General features: G+C 45.1%; 1 protein-coding gene across 1 annotated transcript in view; it reads right to left on the bottom strand.

Annotated features, from left to right (window-relative positions):
* Positions 1-18,184, bottom strand: part of RYR3 (ryanodine receptor 3) — a 541,796-nt gene that overhangs the window by 15,452 nt on the left and 508,160 nt on the right. Inside the window, exons 87-94 of the mRNA XM_034661206.1 lie at positions 16,369-16,473; positions 14,615-14,696; positions 12,633-13,963; positions 10,560-10,618; positions 9,511-9,682; positions 8,415-8,501; positions 6,957-7,157; positions 3,943-4,073 (exon numbers count right to left, since the gene is read on the bottom strand). Of these exons, the coding sequence (XP_034517097.1) occupies positions 3,943-4,073; positions 6,957-7,157; positions 8,415-8,501; positions 9,511-9,682; positions 10,560-10,618; positions 12,633-13,963; positions 14,615-14,696; positions 16,369-16,473 (2,168 nt within the window). The remainder of the gene's footprint in view (positions 1-3,942; positions 4,074-6,956; positions 7,158-8,414; positions 8,502-9,510; positions 9,683-10,559; positions 10,619-12,632; positions 13,964-14,614; positions 14,697-16,368; positions 16,474-18,184) is intronic.

The raw sequence follows: 18,184 nt of genomic DNA, 5'->3' as shown, positions 1-18,184 counted from the left end.
TCCTAGTTCTTATGTTCCATAGATGAGAGAAATCATATGATAATTGTCTTTCTCTGCTTGACTTATTTCACTTAGCATTATCTCCTCCAGTGCCGTCCATGTTGCAGCAAATGTTGAGAATTCGTTCTTTCTGAAAGCTGAGTAATATTCCATTGTACATACGGACCACAGCTTCTTAATCCAGTCATCTGTTGAAGGGCATCTCGGCTCCTTCCATGATTTGGCTATTGTGGACAATGCAGCTATGAACATTGGGGTGCATATGGCCCTTCTCTTTACTACGTCTGTATCTTTGGGGTAAACACCCAGTAGTGCAATGGCTGGGTCATAGGGTAGTTCAATTTTTAACTTTTTAAGGGACCTCCACACTGTTTTCCAGAGTGGCTGTACCAACTTGCATTCCCACCAACAATGTAGGAGGGATCCCCTTTCTCCACATCCTCTCCAACAATTGTTGTTTCTTGCCTTGTCTATCTTTGCCATTCTAACTGGCGTAAGGTGGTATCTCAGTGTGGTTTTGATTTGAATTTCCCTGATGGCTAATGATTTTGAACATTTTTTCATGTGTCTGTTAGCCATTTGTATGTCTTCATTGGAAAAGTGTCTGTTCATATCTTCTGCCCATTTTATGATTTGTTTATTTGTTTCTCGTGTATTGAGTTTGAGAAGTTCTTTGTAGATCTTGGATACCAGTCCTTTATCTGTGGTGTCCTTTGCAAATATATTCTCCCATTCCGTGGGCTGTCTCTTAGTTTTTTTGACTGTTTCCTTGGCTGTGCAGAAGCTCTTTATCCTGATAAAGTCCCATAAGTTCATTTTATCTTTTATTTCTCTTGCCTTTGGAGATGTGTCGTGAAAAAGGTTGCTCTGGCCGATGTCATAGAAGTTGTTGCCTATGTTCTCCTCTAGAATTTTGATGGATTCCTGTCTCACATTGAGGTCTTTCATCCATTTGGAGTTTATTTTTGTGTATGGTGTGAGAGAGTGGTCAAGTTTCATTCTTTTGCATGTAGCTGTCCAATTTTCCCAGCACCATTTATTGAAGAGACTGTCTTTTTTCCACCGGATGTTTTTTCCTGCTTTATCAAAGATTAGTTGCCCAAAGAGCCGAGGGTCCATTTCTGGGTTCTCTATTCTGTTCCATTGGTCGATGTGTCTGTTTTTGTGCCAGTACCATGCTGTCTTTGTGATCACAGCTTTGTAGTACAGCTCGAAATCCGGCATTGTGATGCCCCCAGCTTTGTTTTTCCTTTTCAACAGTTCCTTGGAGATTCGGGGCCTTTTCTGGTTCCATACAAATTTAAGGACTATTTGTTCCAGTTCTTTGAAAAATGTCCTCGGTATTTTGATCGGGATAGCATTGAAAGTGTAGATTGCTCTGGGTAGTATGGACATTTTAACTATGTTAATTCTTCCAATCCATGAGCATGGAATATTTTTCCATCTTTTTATGTCTTCCTCAATATCTTTCAAAAGTGATCTATAGTTTCTAGGATATAGGTCCTTTACGTCTCTGGTTAAGTTAATTCCAAGGTAACGTATGGTTTTTGGTGTTATTGTAAATGGGATGGATTCCCTAATTTCTCTTTCTTCAGTCTCGTTATTCGTGTATAGAAATGCAACTGATTTCTGGGCATTGATTTTGTATCCTGCCACCTTACTGAATTGTTCTATAACTTCTAATAGTTTGGGAGTGGATTCCTTTGGGTTTTCCATATAGAGTATCATGTCATCTGCAAAGAGAGACAGTTTGACTTCTTCTTTGCCGATTTGGATACCTTTGATCCCTTTTTGTCTTCTGATTGCTGTTGCAAGGACTTCTAGTACTATGTTGAATAATAGTGGCGAGAGTGGGCATCCTTGTCGTGTTCCTGATCTTAAGGGAAAGGCTTCCAGCTTTTCCCCATTGAGAATAATGCTTGCAGTAGGCTTTTCATAGATGGCTTTTATGAGATTGAGAAATGTACCCTCTATTCCTACACTCTGAAGGGTTTTAATCAGGAAAGGATGCTGTATTTTGTCAAATGCTTTTTCTGCATCAATTGAGAGGATCATATGGTTCTTGAGTCTTTTCTTGTTGATATGATGTATCACATTGATTGATTTGCGAGTGTTGAACCATGCTTGCATCCCAGGTATGAATCCCACTTGGTCATGATGGATAATCCTTTTAATGTACTGTTGGATTCTATTAGCAAGGATCTTGTTGAGGATTTTGGCATCCATATTCATTAGAGAAATCGGTCTGTAATTCTCCTTTTTGAGGGGGTCTTTGCCTGGTTTGGGGATCAAGGTAATATTAGCCTCATAGAATGAGTTTGGTAGCTTTCCTTCTGTTTCTATTTTTTGAAATAGCTTTAGGAGAATAGGTATTATTTCTTCTTTGAATGTTTGGTAGAATTCCCCAGGAAAACCGTCTGGGCCTGGAGTTTTATTATTTGGAAGGTTGTTTATCACTGACTCAATTTCTTCATAGTTAATTGGCCTATTTAAGAAATCTATTTCTTCCTGTTTCAGTCTTGGTAGTTTATAGGTTTCCAGGAAGGCCTCCATCTCTTCCAGATTGTTTAGTTTTTTGGCATATAGCTGTTGATAAAAGTTTCTAATAATCCTTGCAATTTCAATGGTGCTGGTCGTGACCTCTCCCTTTTCAGTCATAATTTTAATAATCTCAGTCCTTTCTCTTTGTTTTTGGACAAGTTTTGCCAGTGGTCTATCAATTTTATGGATTCTCTCAAAGAACCAGCTTCTAGTCCTGTTGATCTGCTCTACTGTGGTTCTGGTCTNGGACAGCTTCTGATTTGCATGCTCACTTTCCCCCACCAGGAGAAGAGTCTTCCTGTTCTAGAGGCTATTTTAAAGATTGCAGTTGTGCCTTTATACAGCTGCCTCTCTCCGTTTGCCTGACCGTCTCTGCATCAGGAGCGATTTTCTTTCCCCAGGGGTCACACGGTGGTTGTTTGCAGACGTGCACAGTTGAATCGCCACAGCTAGGAGTTTCAACACTGTCACTTCTGTTTATATATCTCGCCCTGTATTCTTCTCTTTCGGCACGTTAATTTATCTCAAAACTCTCATTTTCCCATTTGTGAACACGCCGGTGTTACCTTCGCTAATGGTGATGGCCATTTTTTGAACAGGTAGAGAAAGGGAATGACGAACAGCTTGATGCCTACCCCGTGCCAGGCACTGTACCAAGCATGTAATACGCATTCGCTGACCCTCCAGGCTTCAGGAGGTGGTACTCTCGTGCCTCTATTAGTGAAGAGGGAATGGAGGCTCAGCAGGCTTCATTACCTTGCGCCTTTCACAGACAACTAAGTGACAGAGCTGACCTGGTCTCCCACCTCTGGCTGGAGAATCAATGCTCTTTCTCACTATGGTACTAACTATACACATGCCTACCAACACAGCAGGCTTCACGCCATAGGTTGTAGCCCCCCCCCGCTCCCCGCATGGCCCTATTTTAACTGCCCAAGTAACTGCCTACCAAGTGATAATGGGAGGAGTTCTAGTACCAACCAGGCTACTTATCTGAGAAGACTTCAGAGGTGGTGCTGTCATTGAACTGCTATGCCATATGGGAACTCTGGAGAAGCTGATCCGATGATCTCAGAGCCCCCGGGCCAGGGAAACATTCTGTATGACTTGAACATGGAAAACTAAGTCATACTGTACCGGGCCCTCTGGTCTTCATTAAATATGCTCAGCCCTCCCTGGTCACGTCCTCTGTCCTCCATTAAATGCACAGAGATACACACAAGTGTTTGAGGGGCAATAGGCTATTTTACTAGAAAGGGAGTGGAGAAAATAAGTCCTAGAAACCCCCCCCCCAAAAAAAGCTTTATATTAATCAGTCTCCGAGGCTGGTTAAGAACATGTCATTCTATTTATAGTACAGACTGCTTTTCCTTTTCGGGAGGGAGGTCAGGGGACACTTACGGTGTGTTGATTACCAGGCGGTCCCACTGCCCTTTGATGTCATCTTCAGATGGCTGTTCAGTGATATACAGGCCATCGAACTCCAGCTTCCTGGCAATTTCTTTTTCCCTTTTGAATACCACCAGAGGGACCTAGGAGTGGGAAGACACTGGTTACTCAAAGGAGGCTTTCTAATTATTGCACCCTCTCCTAAGCATTCCCCACAAATTGGCCTTTCCAACTTCAGGGTGGTAATCTCTCTCTCCCTCTCTCTCTCTTTTCTAAGTTTACTTATTTATTTTTTTTTAGTAATCTCTATACCCAATCTGGGGCTTGAACTCATGATGCTGAGATCAAGAGTCACATGCTCCTCTGATTGGGCAGTAATCTCTTTGTAATAGGATTCTTAGGGTGCCTCGTTGTGGATCTAAAGTCAAATAAATCTCTTCTCACTCCTTTGGCTAATATGCCTCCCTCTCCAAAAAGCTGGTTTCATGTGGGCCACCCTTCAAGGTTTAAATAGCTGATAGTAATACAAACTGGACTCCTTGACCCATCCTGGGAAGGCCATATTTAGACCAGTCCCTGGGCCAAATGAATTAGGTCCCCTAGGACTCCTAGACTGGAGTTGAACCAAGACTTAGAAGGAAAATGAACTATTGTAGAATGGATTGGTCAGCCACAGAAATACCATGGAATGTTCCAGCCCCCTTCAATGGCTACAGTCTTATTCATCTCATGGCATTGATGTTTGGTTGATGAAACATGGTTTGCTAGCTAGGAGGAGAGGATTTATTGGGCTCTGTACAGTCTTTCTGTATTGAAGTTTTCTTCCTGAGAGTAGCACACTTATTGGTTCCTGTCTATCACTCTCTGTTCTCTTCCAGTTGTCACTGTCATTTTAGCCTAGAGATGATGGCATGGATCTGATGACCTACCACCAAAAGCATACACAGAGGAGGAGGGGAAAGTAATCTACTTGCCCCAACCATCACCAGACACACATACTTCAAATAAGGGACAGAGTTAGTGAGGTCAGAGGAGACTACTGAAATCCCAGGAAGTGAGTGGCCAGGGGCTCCTCTAGCCAGGAAAGCTCAATGCAGACAGAGCCGGGGCTTGTCATGTGGCCGGAAAGCGACTGGTTATGTGGCAATATCCCTCAGGCCTGGGTCTCCAAACAGTTTCTTCCAGTAACTCTTCCTCAAAGCTCATGAAATCCATATGCCCCACACTATTTCTTTATTTCCAAGAAAAAAAAAGACAAAACTTAGATAATGATTTGTAAAGAGTTACTTCTCGCCCTTTTTTTCTTTAAAATGACAAAACACCGCCGAGAAGATAAAAGACTAATGACAGGAAGGTGGTGAAAGCTAATAATAGGCATTTGCACACTGTGAGGAATCAATGATTGCTGCTCGCTAATGGATGACGTGGGAGGGAAAGAAAGGTAAAGCCTGTCTGAATAAAGTCTACTGTATTCGGAAAGGATTCTGAATAATAATAATACCAAGGGTTAGAGCAGTACTCATCGCTGGGATTCGAAGCATTCCCCCTTCAATCTTCTAAGGGTTTGTACACCCTTGTAAGGAGGACCTCCACATCCTTATTCCGTAGGTAGTGTTGACCTTTTGTTTTCTCTAGGTCACCGGTATACCTGCACAGAATCCAACAAGCTGAGCCCCAGGATGCTGAACTAAGGTAAACAACTAACAAGCTTTCGTGGTTACTACGTTTGGGGTTCCGAGTCCTGTTATACATATGAATTCATTTAAAACTCCCAGCAACTTTTAGGAGTTGGTGTTATTATTATAACACCCATTTTTACAGGCGAGGAACCACAGGAATGGTGAAGTTAGTGGCAGAACTGGGAATCCCACCCAGGCAGCCTGGCTCTAAACTCTGTGCTTTCATCATTACACAGGAGTCCTTAGTGTGGGTCAGGGCACATGGTCTCCCCAGTGGGGCAGCTAGACCTCCTGGGGCATGCTCAAGTTCACGGGGGGAAGTGACGGCCACAAGGACAGGAATACATGCTGTGGACTCTTCCCAGAGAGAAGATGGCGTGGTGTCTGGCCAAGGAGACTTAAGAGAAGGAAAAAAAATGTAATGAGAAAAAAGATGTGTTTTAGTAGCAGCGGAACCAGACTTAGAACACCAAAAATAGAACGGAAGGGTTCATAGGACTACATGAAGACTCATAACCGTAGTAGCTTGTGAAGATGGCTCCAGTGAACGGTCTCCTGATATTCATGCCCTGGAGTGGCTCCCCCCCATCTCCTGGGCAGCAATGAATCTGGGCTGACCCTGCGGAGTCTTCATGGAGAGAGAGAGGCCCAGCTACCCTGGCTGAGCCCAGCCCTCCAGCTGTTCGTTCCCTGCCAATGTTCCAGGCGTGAGAGCGTGCCATTGTGGACGGGCCAGCCCCGCTGAGCTGACAGATGGTTGCTGACACGGCTGCCTTCACATGAAGCAGAGGGACAGCTCAAACGTGCCCAGTCAGGCCAGAGAATCAGAGAGAGAAAGCGATTGTCATTTTAAGCCACTGAGCTTTGGGGGAAATCTAGCTGGCGCTAGATAACTGAAGCAGTAACTTATCAGTAAGTCTTCCTCTGAGATCTTGAGTACTTGAAACCTAACACATTTTGAAAGGTGAAGAGCATTTTTATAAAAATTCCAACCTAAGTTCAAAGATCAGAAGCAGCTCTCATTACTAGCTCCACGTGGGACCGCGCCTGGTGATTCTAATCCTGTGAAATTCAACTGGAAGCGCCTGAAAAGGGACTCCCAGAGCACGGCTTCTCAAACTAGCGTGAACACAGATCCCCGGGGGGCGCTGAGTTGGAGATTCTGATAAAAGGCTCGGGCTGTGGCAAGCGTCTACAGTTCTAAGCCGCTCCCCAGTGATGGCAATGCCACTGCTCCACGAACCCCGGTCTACCAGCAGAGTCCTGGAGAACAAAGGCCTGGCTGCGTTCAAAATGCTGTGTCTTCCCCAAGGAGTCCGATTAGATTCAGAGTGGCCAGCGACTCACCTTCAGGCAGTAATAGCCCACCACGCAGACTAAAGAGATGACGGTGTGGATGACGGCCAAGGCCCGCAACATCGGCGCCATGTACCCAGTGCTCTCCTGCAGGACGAAGAACACCATCGCCTCCTCCTCTTCCTCGTCGTTAAAGGAGTTCCACAGGTTTGCAACATCCTCCGTCTCTTCTTCTAAAGGTTCTTCAGTGACCTGGCCCAAGACACACACTCTCTTAAGATCAGAAAGAGCCTCTGCCCCTGGGCTCTCCTCCACTGTTTAGGTAGCTAGCGTGCTGCACAGAGTAGGGACGTAGCATTGCCTGCTGAGTGAATGGGGTTTTCCGTAACTTATTCCTAGGAATCTCCAGTCTCTCTAATAACTATGAACAACATTTTTAAGAGACAAAGACAATCTCCAAAAAAAAGCAAAAATTTCAAAGTTAGGAATGCTGTACTATCTATGCTATGATCCCTATGCCACGGGAGGTAACTTCTGAAATGCCATGGCCTGGGGAGGAGGCTGAGACACACACACACATGTGTACCAGTGCACGCACGTGTGCACAAACGCACTCGACATTTTCCGTTCTTTCCAAACACCTGTGATGTTCAACTGCCATTCTGACACAGATGACCCCCAAATCTACACCTGCGAGGCTCTCTGCGTGCAGCTCCACCACCTGCTGGCTCCCTTCACCTGGATGACTGTCCACAGTCACTTCAACCTCGCGACATTTAAACCCCAGCTTTGTCACATCCCTGTACAGACTTCCGTTTCTCCTCTATGGGCAACAGAAAGCCATTACTTGTTCAACCTAGTGGTAGGCCGATGTAGGTAAAAGCAGGTTTTATAAAAGTTAGAGTGGTGGTTTTAGATAGAAAGGGAGAGAGGCAAAAGTTAAGATAGCCAGTTAAAGACGATGTCGAGAATCCAGTACCTATCATTCATTCATTCATTCCACTAACATTATGTGCCTTTGGTCTACGAGACCCACTTATCAGTGTTCAAAATCTTTATTTATCTTGATCAGTCCCTCTGTTCCCATTACCAAAAACCAACTACTGTTAATTCATTCTTCATAATGGTTCTAACTTAAGGGCCAATGATAATGGCTTTCTTTTACCTTATCCTTTAAGGAAAGAACTATATTTATTATTCATTTTGAAATACATCACAGTGCCCACTGTAGGGTCTAGCATATAGGAAGTACCCAACACACATTTGGAGAGTGTATGAAGTAGTGACTAGAACAAGCCTGAACTCTGGAAATAGTGCCTGAAACTGGCTTCCCTGCCAAGCAGTGTCTCCATTCTCCGGGCCGCGAAAGACCATATTCCTTTAGGAAGCCACGGTCTTAGATATCTCCTTAGATATTAGCATTTTTGCTCTAATTAAGAGCGTACATTCTATTATGATTTTAAAAAGTATATAGTATATTTAGCAAATAAGTCCCAAATGCGGTACCACCTTGTAAAAAAGCAGGATGAAGTTGATCGCGAAGGCTACAAACAGAGCGAGGAACCTCAGGTTGTAGAAATTCCTGGCCAGGTAGTGCTGCAAAGGAAAGCACAGGCAGGAGTCGAAGAGTTTTAGAAGGGAAAGAGATGTACATGGGAAAAGTCCTACTTGTTGGTCACTACTCTTCTAAGACAATCCTGGACTTGTGACTTACTTGGGGAGGAATCAGGGACATTGATTAAAAAAACAAATAGCTGAGAATGATGCTCAAGGGAATCCTGCTCTGGGTTATCTCTCAGGGAACCAAATGCCTGAATACGCCACCAGCAGAGTATTCAAATGCTATTGCGAAGGTGTTCGTGTGTGTATGTGTGTGTGTGCTGTATGAGTGTTCCACGCATATAGTAGTGTATTTGGAAATTACGAGTATTCGAGGCCCACAGAAGAGCCCTATAGCTCTCAGCCTGGAGGCAGCCAGTCTGGGACCTAGAGTCCTTGTCCCTTTGTAAGTCACAGAGCCTCTGCCTCTGTCCTCTCGGGGGGCAGCATTCCCACTGTCATCTTCCCCAGAAAATCCTGCCCTTGAGGAATGGAATGGTAGCTCCTTGGGGAAAGCTCTCAAGCTCTCTGTAGAGGGGCTCTCCCCAGTGGTGTTGTCCTGGCTATCAGCAACTGTCCCTCACTGGGAAATATGTCAGAGAAAGGACATTCTGAGCTATGCTGAAAGCTAACTGCATGTGGAATAACCTAACATAGCCATATTCTCTTTGCATCCCAGATGACCCAACTATTCCTGAACTTTGGACTAGGATCAGCCAAGTCTGCACAGGACACACATGAAGGACCAGCTAGAAAGCGGTCTCTGCACCCTCCTGTGGATAGCACAGGGCATCCCGGGCTAGGTAGAGGGGCTGAAGCACTTGGCTTTGCCCAGGTTACTCTCTTTTCCTTTTCCTCCAACAAACAAAGACCAGACAGAAGAGGGAGAAGAGGAAAGGAAGAGGAATAAGAAAGAGGAAGGAGCATAAAGAACCAAACAGTGAAACGGAATGTGGCCGCTGTCTGAGGTCTGTGCCAGGCATGGGGCCAGGGTTGGATCGCTTACCAGTAACTTTGTCTGATAGATTTCCAGCCCTTTGAAGAAATTAGCCATGAAGGCTTCAGGCTTCTCGACTTTCTGGCCCCGCCGTCGCTTCTTCTTCTTTGTCACGTCTGTCCACAGGGCCTTGGCTTGCTCTTCCTCTTTGGCCATAACCTCCTTCTCCCCGTCTTCCAGGCTGTAGGAATAAGAGACCCATCAGCACAGAAGGGCAGCGGGAGGTCTGGCCCAGAGAGGGAGACTAAATTAAAAAGAAATCTTGTCATTGTTCCTGGAGGGTGGGAACTTCAAGTCTGTATCACCCCATGGTGCCTGGATGTCAACTCTGCATTTAATGAGCAATGCTGCTTTGAGGAGCCGCGGTCATAGGGGTGAGTCAGTTATAAATGTGTTTGTACTCCTCTTCTGATATGGGGCTAAACAATTTTTTTTCCCTCCAGAAAAGTTGTCCTTTATTTTTTAAGACTTCTGGAATTTGTAGGAGTACCTATTCTTTTAAGCTTGTGGTAGGAATTGAGACACTGTACAAAAGAACTTGGCACACTGGGCACCTGGGTGGCTCAGTCCGTTAAGTGTCCGACTCGATTTCAGCTCAAGTCATGATCTCAGGGTCGTGGGACGGAGCCCTGCATCTGCTCTGAGCTCAGCAGGGAGTCTGCTGGAGATTCTTTCCCTCTCCCTCTGCCCCTCTCTCCCCTCTATGCACTCTTGCTCTTAAAAAAAACAACAAAACACCTTAGCTCACACCCTGGCGTGTAATATGTATTCAATATATTAGATAAAACCACCACCATTGCTAAGTTGCTAAATGTGGGTGTTCAATAATTTGGCCAGATGGTGAAATCTGAACTACTGGTGCAATGACAAAGTTAACATGATTAATAGAACGTGTTTATTGTATAGCTGGGTAAAAAGAAATGTGTCCAGGACTTGCACAGTATCTGTTTCTTGTATTAAGACAAATCAAGATTTCTATTTAGCACAGCAAAGAAGAGTCAATGCCATCAAGAACTCTGCCGTAGCACTGCAAGCAGCCGAGGCTACCAAGAACTCACTCTGTCTTCTCTGGCTCCACTTTCCCTTCTGCTTCATGTGCTGCTTTCATCTCTGCTGCCTGGACAAAAATAACAATCAGTTAAGTTTTCCTCAAATTGAGGAGATCACGGTCACGAGCCATATACAGCACTGGCCATTTCATCTCCTTGGTCACACGTCTCCCTGGCTTTCTGTTTTCAGAATGCCTCTGCTTTCCTCAGGATCGCGGGATGTAAGCATAAGCTACTCTGGAGCAATGCCAACGCAAAGACTGCAAACTTAAAAACTCAGTTGCCCTGCTATTACTCAACTCCCAGAGAAAACTTGTGCTAGGACCCCTGGCACTGGTCCTACTGCCCCACGGGGTCAGGGAGGGATGGGACACAGATCACACCGGGTACAATCCACAACCTGCTTGTTCCAGACAGAATTCCTGCCTTGTCTTCAATCCTCTTAACCACTACCCCAATCCCTCTTACTGATGACCACTGCACTTAGAATAAAAGTCAAGCTCCTCAGTGAGGCCTACAAGGCCTATGTGATTATGGCCTTTCTCCCTATCCTTGTCTTGTACCACTTGGCTCATTACTTCCTACACCTGAATAACCAGACCTCATTTTCTTTCCTGGCACATTCCAAATCCTTCCCTGCACCAAGATCTTTATACAAGCCACTTCTCCCCCTGGAGTATGACTGGTCTTTCCTGTGCCTGCCATCCTCAGGACTTGGTTCAGGTGACACCTTTTCGGAAGTCTCCTTAACCATTCTATTTGTAACAGGTGGCCTTGTACATTTCTTTCAGCATGTGTCACAAATGGTAATTGTCTTATTGATTTGTTGTCTTCTTCCACTAAAAGTTAAGATCTATTAAAGCAAAAGTGTTGTCTTTCTTGTAAACCAATGTATTCCCATGGATCCTAGGAACACAGCCTGGTATGTAACAGGCCTTAAATGAGTCCCTATTATGTATCAAACTCTGTCTGGGACCTGGGGCTACAACAGGGAACAAAACAGAGTAAATAAATTCATATTGCAAGAAGGCCTATGGTTCTGATGCTTCCATCCCAAACTCTCCAAAATTAGGTGAGATCTCTCCTATACATTTCCTTTACCTAGCATTCTTCCTTCCTAACATTCTTCATGCTTGTACTGACTTCCACAATGTCCATTTTTCTTCAACGTAATTACAAGGACAATGCACTTCTCACTCACCACTGTCTTCTCAAAGCCCCAAACAGTGGGAAGCACATATTAAGTATTCAATAAATAATGAAATAAATGAATAAAATTTATCTTTGGCCTCTGATGTCTTCACACTTCTCTCTACATTCTTTTTGATGCTAGAATGATGCTGTGAGTTGGATGCTGCCATGGAGGGGAACACCCAGAACTTTCCGTGACCAAGGGGCTCTAAATTACTGTTATTCCCTTAATCTAGTCAACTGACTCAAAGTCCAAACTGGATAGTGGGTGCATCTCAAGAATGAAAATGTTCCAAGCATGATGCTCAGCTAAATGATATCATCTGAACCATTTGTGACACTGCAGAAATATTATCTCAAAAGAAAGGTCTCCCCTTATGCTCTCTAGGTTTCTCCTACCATCTGAAAATCTGCTTTACACCACGTCGCTTTTGTGAAAGACCTCCACCAGGACCTGTGTTTTAACTGCAAGAAATCCAAAGAGGATTTTTACCTTCATGAAATGATAACTGCTTCTTTGCTTTATGCCATTTCAGCTTATGACAGGTTTTATAGGAACACTCTCATTTGGAGTGTTCCTCTACCTGATGTTCTAGGCTTTCCATTCACTCACTGAGCCTGTGCACCATAAGAACTAACCTTCTAATAAAGTCGTGGAAGACTATCAGGTTTGGCCTGCGCGATGTAAACTGAAGATCATTCAGCAACTAGACCCTGAGACAACCATCTGAGTGTTGCTCTTCGCAGACACGGCAGAGCCGGACCTGCGGGATCGGGGGTAGAAGAGCGGGTACCTAATACGACGTTGGCTCCTTGGGGACTGCTGTCGGAACTGACTGCAAGTCTATTTCTGGGCATGAAGAAGAGAAGACAGAAACAACTCACGCTTACCTGTGCTCTCCTTTTCTTCCGTACAGTACTCTCTAGCGTTGGGGGTTCATCCTTGCCAATAATCTCCGAGAGGTCACCCAAACCCCCTTCGGGCCTGTGCTTTAAGCCGCCTTCTTTCTTTGGGCGGAATCCAAAGAGCTCTGACATAGCTTCTGCGTCTCCCTTCTCACCCTTCACGAAGTGAATCAGTTCTGGGGGCACACCTGGCTCAGTCACCTCCACCCGCTCCGCATCCAGAGTGTCCTCATGGATCCCGAACTGGGTGGGGTCAGGCATGTCCCCCAAGATCTTGGTCACTCTGATGTTCTTTGCCCCTTCCACTAGGCCCCCTCCAAACACCGTGTTCCAGAGGATCTGAAAGATTCCTCCCAATATGGTGAAGAACAACCGGAAGAGCCCCACAAACAACATCCAGAAGAAAGAGAAGAACTCCTTCACCAGCTCCTTCACGGTCAGCTTCTTCACCTTCCTGCACTGCTTCCGCAGGTTCCTCAGGGTGGCCTTCCTCAGAAAGTTGGCGACGTTCCTCTTCACGGAGGCGCAGGCCATGGCAAACGCAGAGGCAGATTCAAAAGACTTGTCATCCTGCTCTCCACCCTCAATTTCTAACAAGTAAGATGAATCTTCACCTCCTTCCTCCTCGTCGTCAGGCCTGTCCGCTGAGTCAGATTCAGAGATCTGAGAGGCTAACTGCATTTCAAAGATGGTATCCTCACAGAAGTTCACGAACAGTTCCATCTTTTCTTGCTCTCCGCCTTCATTGACCACATCGAAGATGAACTGCCGTTTCGATTCCTTCACTTGGGGCTTCTCCCATTGAGTTCGACTGGATTCACTGATCTCGAAATAAACGCGCTCAATTTTCTTGGCCCCACCCATGATCTCAATACGTCCCAGGTAGGGCTCAAAGTAATTCAGTACGCTTTCTGCTGGGTCCAACAGACACTTCAGGCGAGAATCATTTGGCATATGTTCGGAGAGATTTGTCAGTAACACCGCCACATTAAACCCTATGTCCTTGGCCGGCTCATGGAACCGGTCTACAAAATCGATGTAATTAAACATATCGTTCTCATCAGCTTCTGCACACGAAAGGAGAAAGTCAGTCTCTGACTGTGTGTACTGTTTTTGCCCTTCCATGGCCTTCTGGAACTCTTTTTTGGAGATAATCCCTTTACCGTCTGGGTCATATACTTTGAAGGTGTCTGAGCTGGTTAGGTCTTTAAGTTTCAAGAACATGTCAAAGAATTTCAAGATCATTTCTACATTGGTAGATGACTCTACCAGTGTGTCAACCATCTGCTTGCCGATAGTTCCATTTACCACATTCCCTGTGAGGCAGGTTCAAGAAACATACAAATATATAAATAAACCCAAATCATCATGTAACTGGTCAGGTAGCTATTTTCAGAAAACTTGTATGCCCAATCAGTCGGCTCTTTCCTGACCGTGATGGTTTGGAAATGGGCAGGAGGGAGCAGCAAGCCATAAAGACTACACCACTAGGAGCCAAGGGGGAAAGAAACAAAGGGGAGAAGGAGGTGGCCACGCCAGTGCCTTTTATCTGGACTGGGGCCCGGGAAGTGGTTTTGTTATCAGATTATTGGGGACACATAGGGATAAGTGGTGCCCCTCTTATCCCCTTAGACCTAGGAGGGTGCCCAACTAGATGGCTGGCATACACACTGGCAGCCAGATGTATTGAAAGCAATGGGGAGAGGGAGAGGATAGGGAAGAGCAAAGCTTGGAGGTTTTCCCCAGTTCATTCTGGCTTTCCTATTAACATAAAATGAGTTGGTTTCAGGCTTTGTCCATCAGACCATGTGCCCCTCACTCATTTTTTTGCTTCTGAGAATTTGGCTTTCTAGCCAATGTCATATGGCATCAATGACCTGCCAGAAGGATAATCTGCATGATTAGTACGGTTAGTGTTCAGACCAATTACAGTTGTGTGAATGCCTAGTTATACCAAACAGCCCAACCTTCCAGGAGGGACAGAAGCATCACCACCATGTCCTGAAGGAGATCCAAGAGTTCCTTCAGCAGCTCGATCTGACTGGAATCCTAGAACAGAAACAGGAGATACCCCTGAGCTATCTGATCCCTCAGCAAAGTATAGGGCAGTGAGCAAGAAGAGCCTGCTCTGGAAAGGTTAGGTGAAGGTCGTGTCCATTGTGTATGTGGACGTGTTATCATCCACTGTTTGTAGCATCAGGGAGGCTCGCTGCAACCGGACTCATCCAAGGGAGCTCCTTTAGTTTCCCTTTTATTAGTACAACGTGGAAGGCATACCACTTGTCCAAGCCCATGGAACGACCCAATGCACCAAGGAGCCGTTGGGTAGTTCTACCAGTTCCTGTTGTGCTTTATCCTGGAGGACGGCCAGGCAAGCCTGTGGGGGTACTACCGCAATCCGATTAAGGTGTCAAGGTTATAATCACCAAGTGGGTTCTCTTTTCTTTCTGGGTTAATTTAGAGTCTCCTGATTCTAGTTGGTGGTGATCTGGGTGTCACTGGTCCCTTAAAATGTTATAGAATTGAGGCTATTCCTCTGGATGGTTTTGCTACTAGTCTGTTTGGTTTTCATTTCAGCCTTGCGGACAGGGCATCGCTAAGTTAGCTCTCTGTTTTAAACTCGACGGCACAGAAGGAAAAACAACCCTCGGAAGATCTGACGTGGGCAATCTGAGGGTGCGATGTAAAGCTGCGTTCTGGGGCACACTGCCTGTACAGACTCTTCAGGGAGACTGCCCCCCTTCGGTGGGTCATAGCTACACACGGAGTATCACAGAGGTGCAGAGTATGAAGAACTGGAAGAGACCTCTCATCATCTATTCTAATTCCCAATATTTCACAGACGATGGAACCAAAAACCAGGAAGGGGGAGTGACTTCCTGCAAGTCACCAGCGAAGAGGTAGCAGGGCCACGCTCCTGCCTCCAGAGCCTCCACACCGCACCGCCCGGGCCGGGCTGACACAGGAGCGGACGTATTACCGCCAAATTAGCGGCGCTCCCAAGAACTCTCTCCTCCCATAAGGCCAGAGTCAAAAGGGGAAAAATGAAATGGTTAAATAGCACATTCCAGAAGAGCGGAGGCAGACGTGACAGCCTTGAAAATTTTAGATACACGCTACTTAAATTAATGCCGCAAATGTTACTCTAATCAGCCTGAAACACATCCTGAAGTTCTCCCTCATGTGTTGCCATGGAGAGAGGCGATCGACAACTATATACACTCCATTTATTTGTTCATAATAAATGCTCGGAGCGATTCTGATTCGTCTTGCCAGAGAGATGGGGAGTGAGAAGGAAAAGCAGAGATGGGGAGGGAGGGGAAGCCAAGGTGAGAGAGGAGGGATATATGAATTACAGAGACATGCAGACATTTGACAGACCCAGAAGGGGCTGGTAAATAGTCATAAATTGACACAACAGTGACAAGGAAGCAAAAGGCATGAGCATCATAAAAAGCGAGTGTTGAGGCAATTATGTAAAGGGTAGGCTGGGGGGGACACAAGGAAGGAAGCTGCATCCATGCAAAAGCCTGTCTGGGACACCCCTGGAGGCATTTGTTCCTGTCGCCCAGTGAAGCCCTCAGGTTTAAAAGTGAGACCTCATCTGCCTGGCTGGTCCAGCCATTTGGTCCAGCAGCCACACCCACACAGGGGAATACCAAGGCTTGGGAAGTGATTTAGCATTTCACACCAATGACACAGCAGGGAAGGGCCACAGTACCTGAGAGAGTTTCATCTGCATGTTAGCAAACACATGGAGGAAGCCGACCACCGCGTCCCACAGCCTGCTGTGAGCCAGGCTCTGTTGGTTCCCAATGCAAGGGCCCTATGGAGAGGAGGGCATCCTTATTTCACAGAGACTTATTTCCTCATTAGCTGCTCTGAATCTCACCCTAGTCAGTGCACAGGACACCTGCTTCTATTAGCAGACAGCTCCTTCCAAAAGTCACATATTTTATGGCTATTTTCCCAGGGTATTACTTTTTGCCCCCCGTATAGGAACCCATGTCTAGGAAAAACCACCAGGAATTTCACAGTGCAGTCATTTTTCAGAGATTTTCTTTTAGCTTCAGAGCGTGTTCTTCAAATAAAATATTACAAAGAAGAATATTATTTAAGAGTGAAATGCTCTGGTCGAAAAGGGACTGAAGGATATGCTTGCCCACTCTCCCTCCACCTTGACCTAAGAGGGGTTCCGAGGAACTCCAGGCTTCCACAATTTGAAAAGCAGGCCCTATAGTTTTCAGGGAAAGCTATGCATAAAATGCTATGATCACATGGCTATCTACTCAAGTGAAAAAATGTGAATAATATTCCTAATGTTCAGGGGCGCCTGGGTGGCTCAGTCGGTTAAATGTCCATCTTCGGCTCAGGTCATGATCCCAGGGTCCTGGAATCGAGCCCTGCTTCTCCTCCCTCTGCCTGCTGCTCTCCCTGCTTGTGCTGTCTCTGTCAAATAAGTAAATAAAATCTTTAAAAAATATATTCTTAAAGTTCAACTACCGTTAAGATTTTCTTATTATTAACCTAAATTTTAGGTATAATATCATCTCTATCTTCTCAGAAAACCAAACATAGAGGGAATACTTCATTACTGGTTTTCATTTTCTATCTTAATAGCTTTCCCTATTTTTGCACATTGACTCAACATTAAAAAAAAATAAATCATTTGGAATTCTACATGGGAGATTTGTCTATTCTTTCTTATATATTTAATCATTTATTTACATTAATATGGACTCCACATATTCATTTTATGCTCTGGGTTATAATCCAATACTATTCTATTTTGTCACTCAAATTGTTCCAGTTTTGGCCCCTGGGAACTCTTTTAGTTGGCCAACCCTAATGCATTTCCACGTGGGCCACCTCGCTTCTTCTTGCTTATCTGTGACCATTCAACAGTGAGAAGCCTGGCTCCTGCCATTTAGTAACTGCTCATTTCCATTACATGTGTAGAATGGTTGCAGAATTATTAACACATATCCCTATGGGAAAAACATTAGCAACTAACGTGTTTATGTACAGTTCCTTTTGCCTTTGGTCTCACAGTCTGTATTTATTCCCAAAGTTTCTTAAGTCAGCACCTTATTCCCTACCCCTTCAGTGAGATCGTTTTGTATATTTTTTATACCCTTAGATTCTTCTGTCACATTCTGCCTATATTTCTCATTCTTAACTCTTCCTTATATTTTGTTTCTACCCTTTAACTCATCTCCAAATCACTCTTCAATAAGAAATTTCCAAAAAGAACACGGATACCATCTCAAGTTCTAGAAAAGGCTTGGCAGAATTCCCAGGGAAGAGGGCAGCATGAGAGGTATTGCCTGCCTTCCTAAATCATGTAAGCTTGCTTAAAAATCACTGTTTGAGGGACACCTGGGTGGCTCAGTCGGTTAAGCATCTGCCTTTGGCTCAGGTCATGATCCCGGGGTCCTGGATCAAGTCCCGCATGGGGCTCCTTGCTCAGCAGGGAGTCTCCGTCTCCCTCTGCCCCCATCCCCCACTTGTGTGCTCTCTCTCTCTCAAATAAATAA

The sequence above is a fragment of the Ailuropoda melanoleuca genome, chromosome 5 (genome assembly GCF_002007445.2).
Source record: "Ailuropoda melanoleuca isolate Jingjing chromosome 5, ASM200744v2, whole genome shotgun sequence".
NCBI classification, from domain to species: Eukaryota; Metazoa; Chordata; class Mammalia; order Carnivora; family Ursidae; genus Ailuropoda; species Ailuropoda melanoleuca.
The sequence above is the reverse complement of the archived record's forward strand: the minus strand, read 5'-3'. Positions and strand labels throughout refer to the sequence as shown.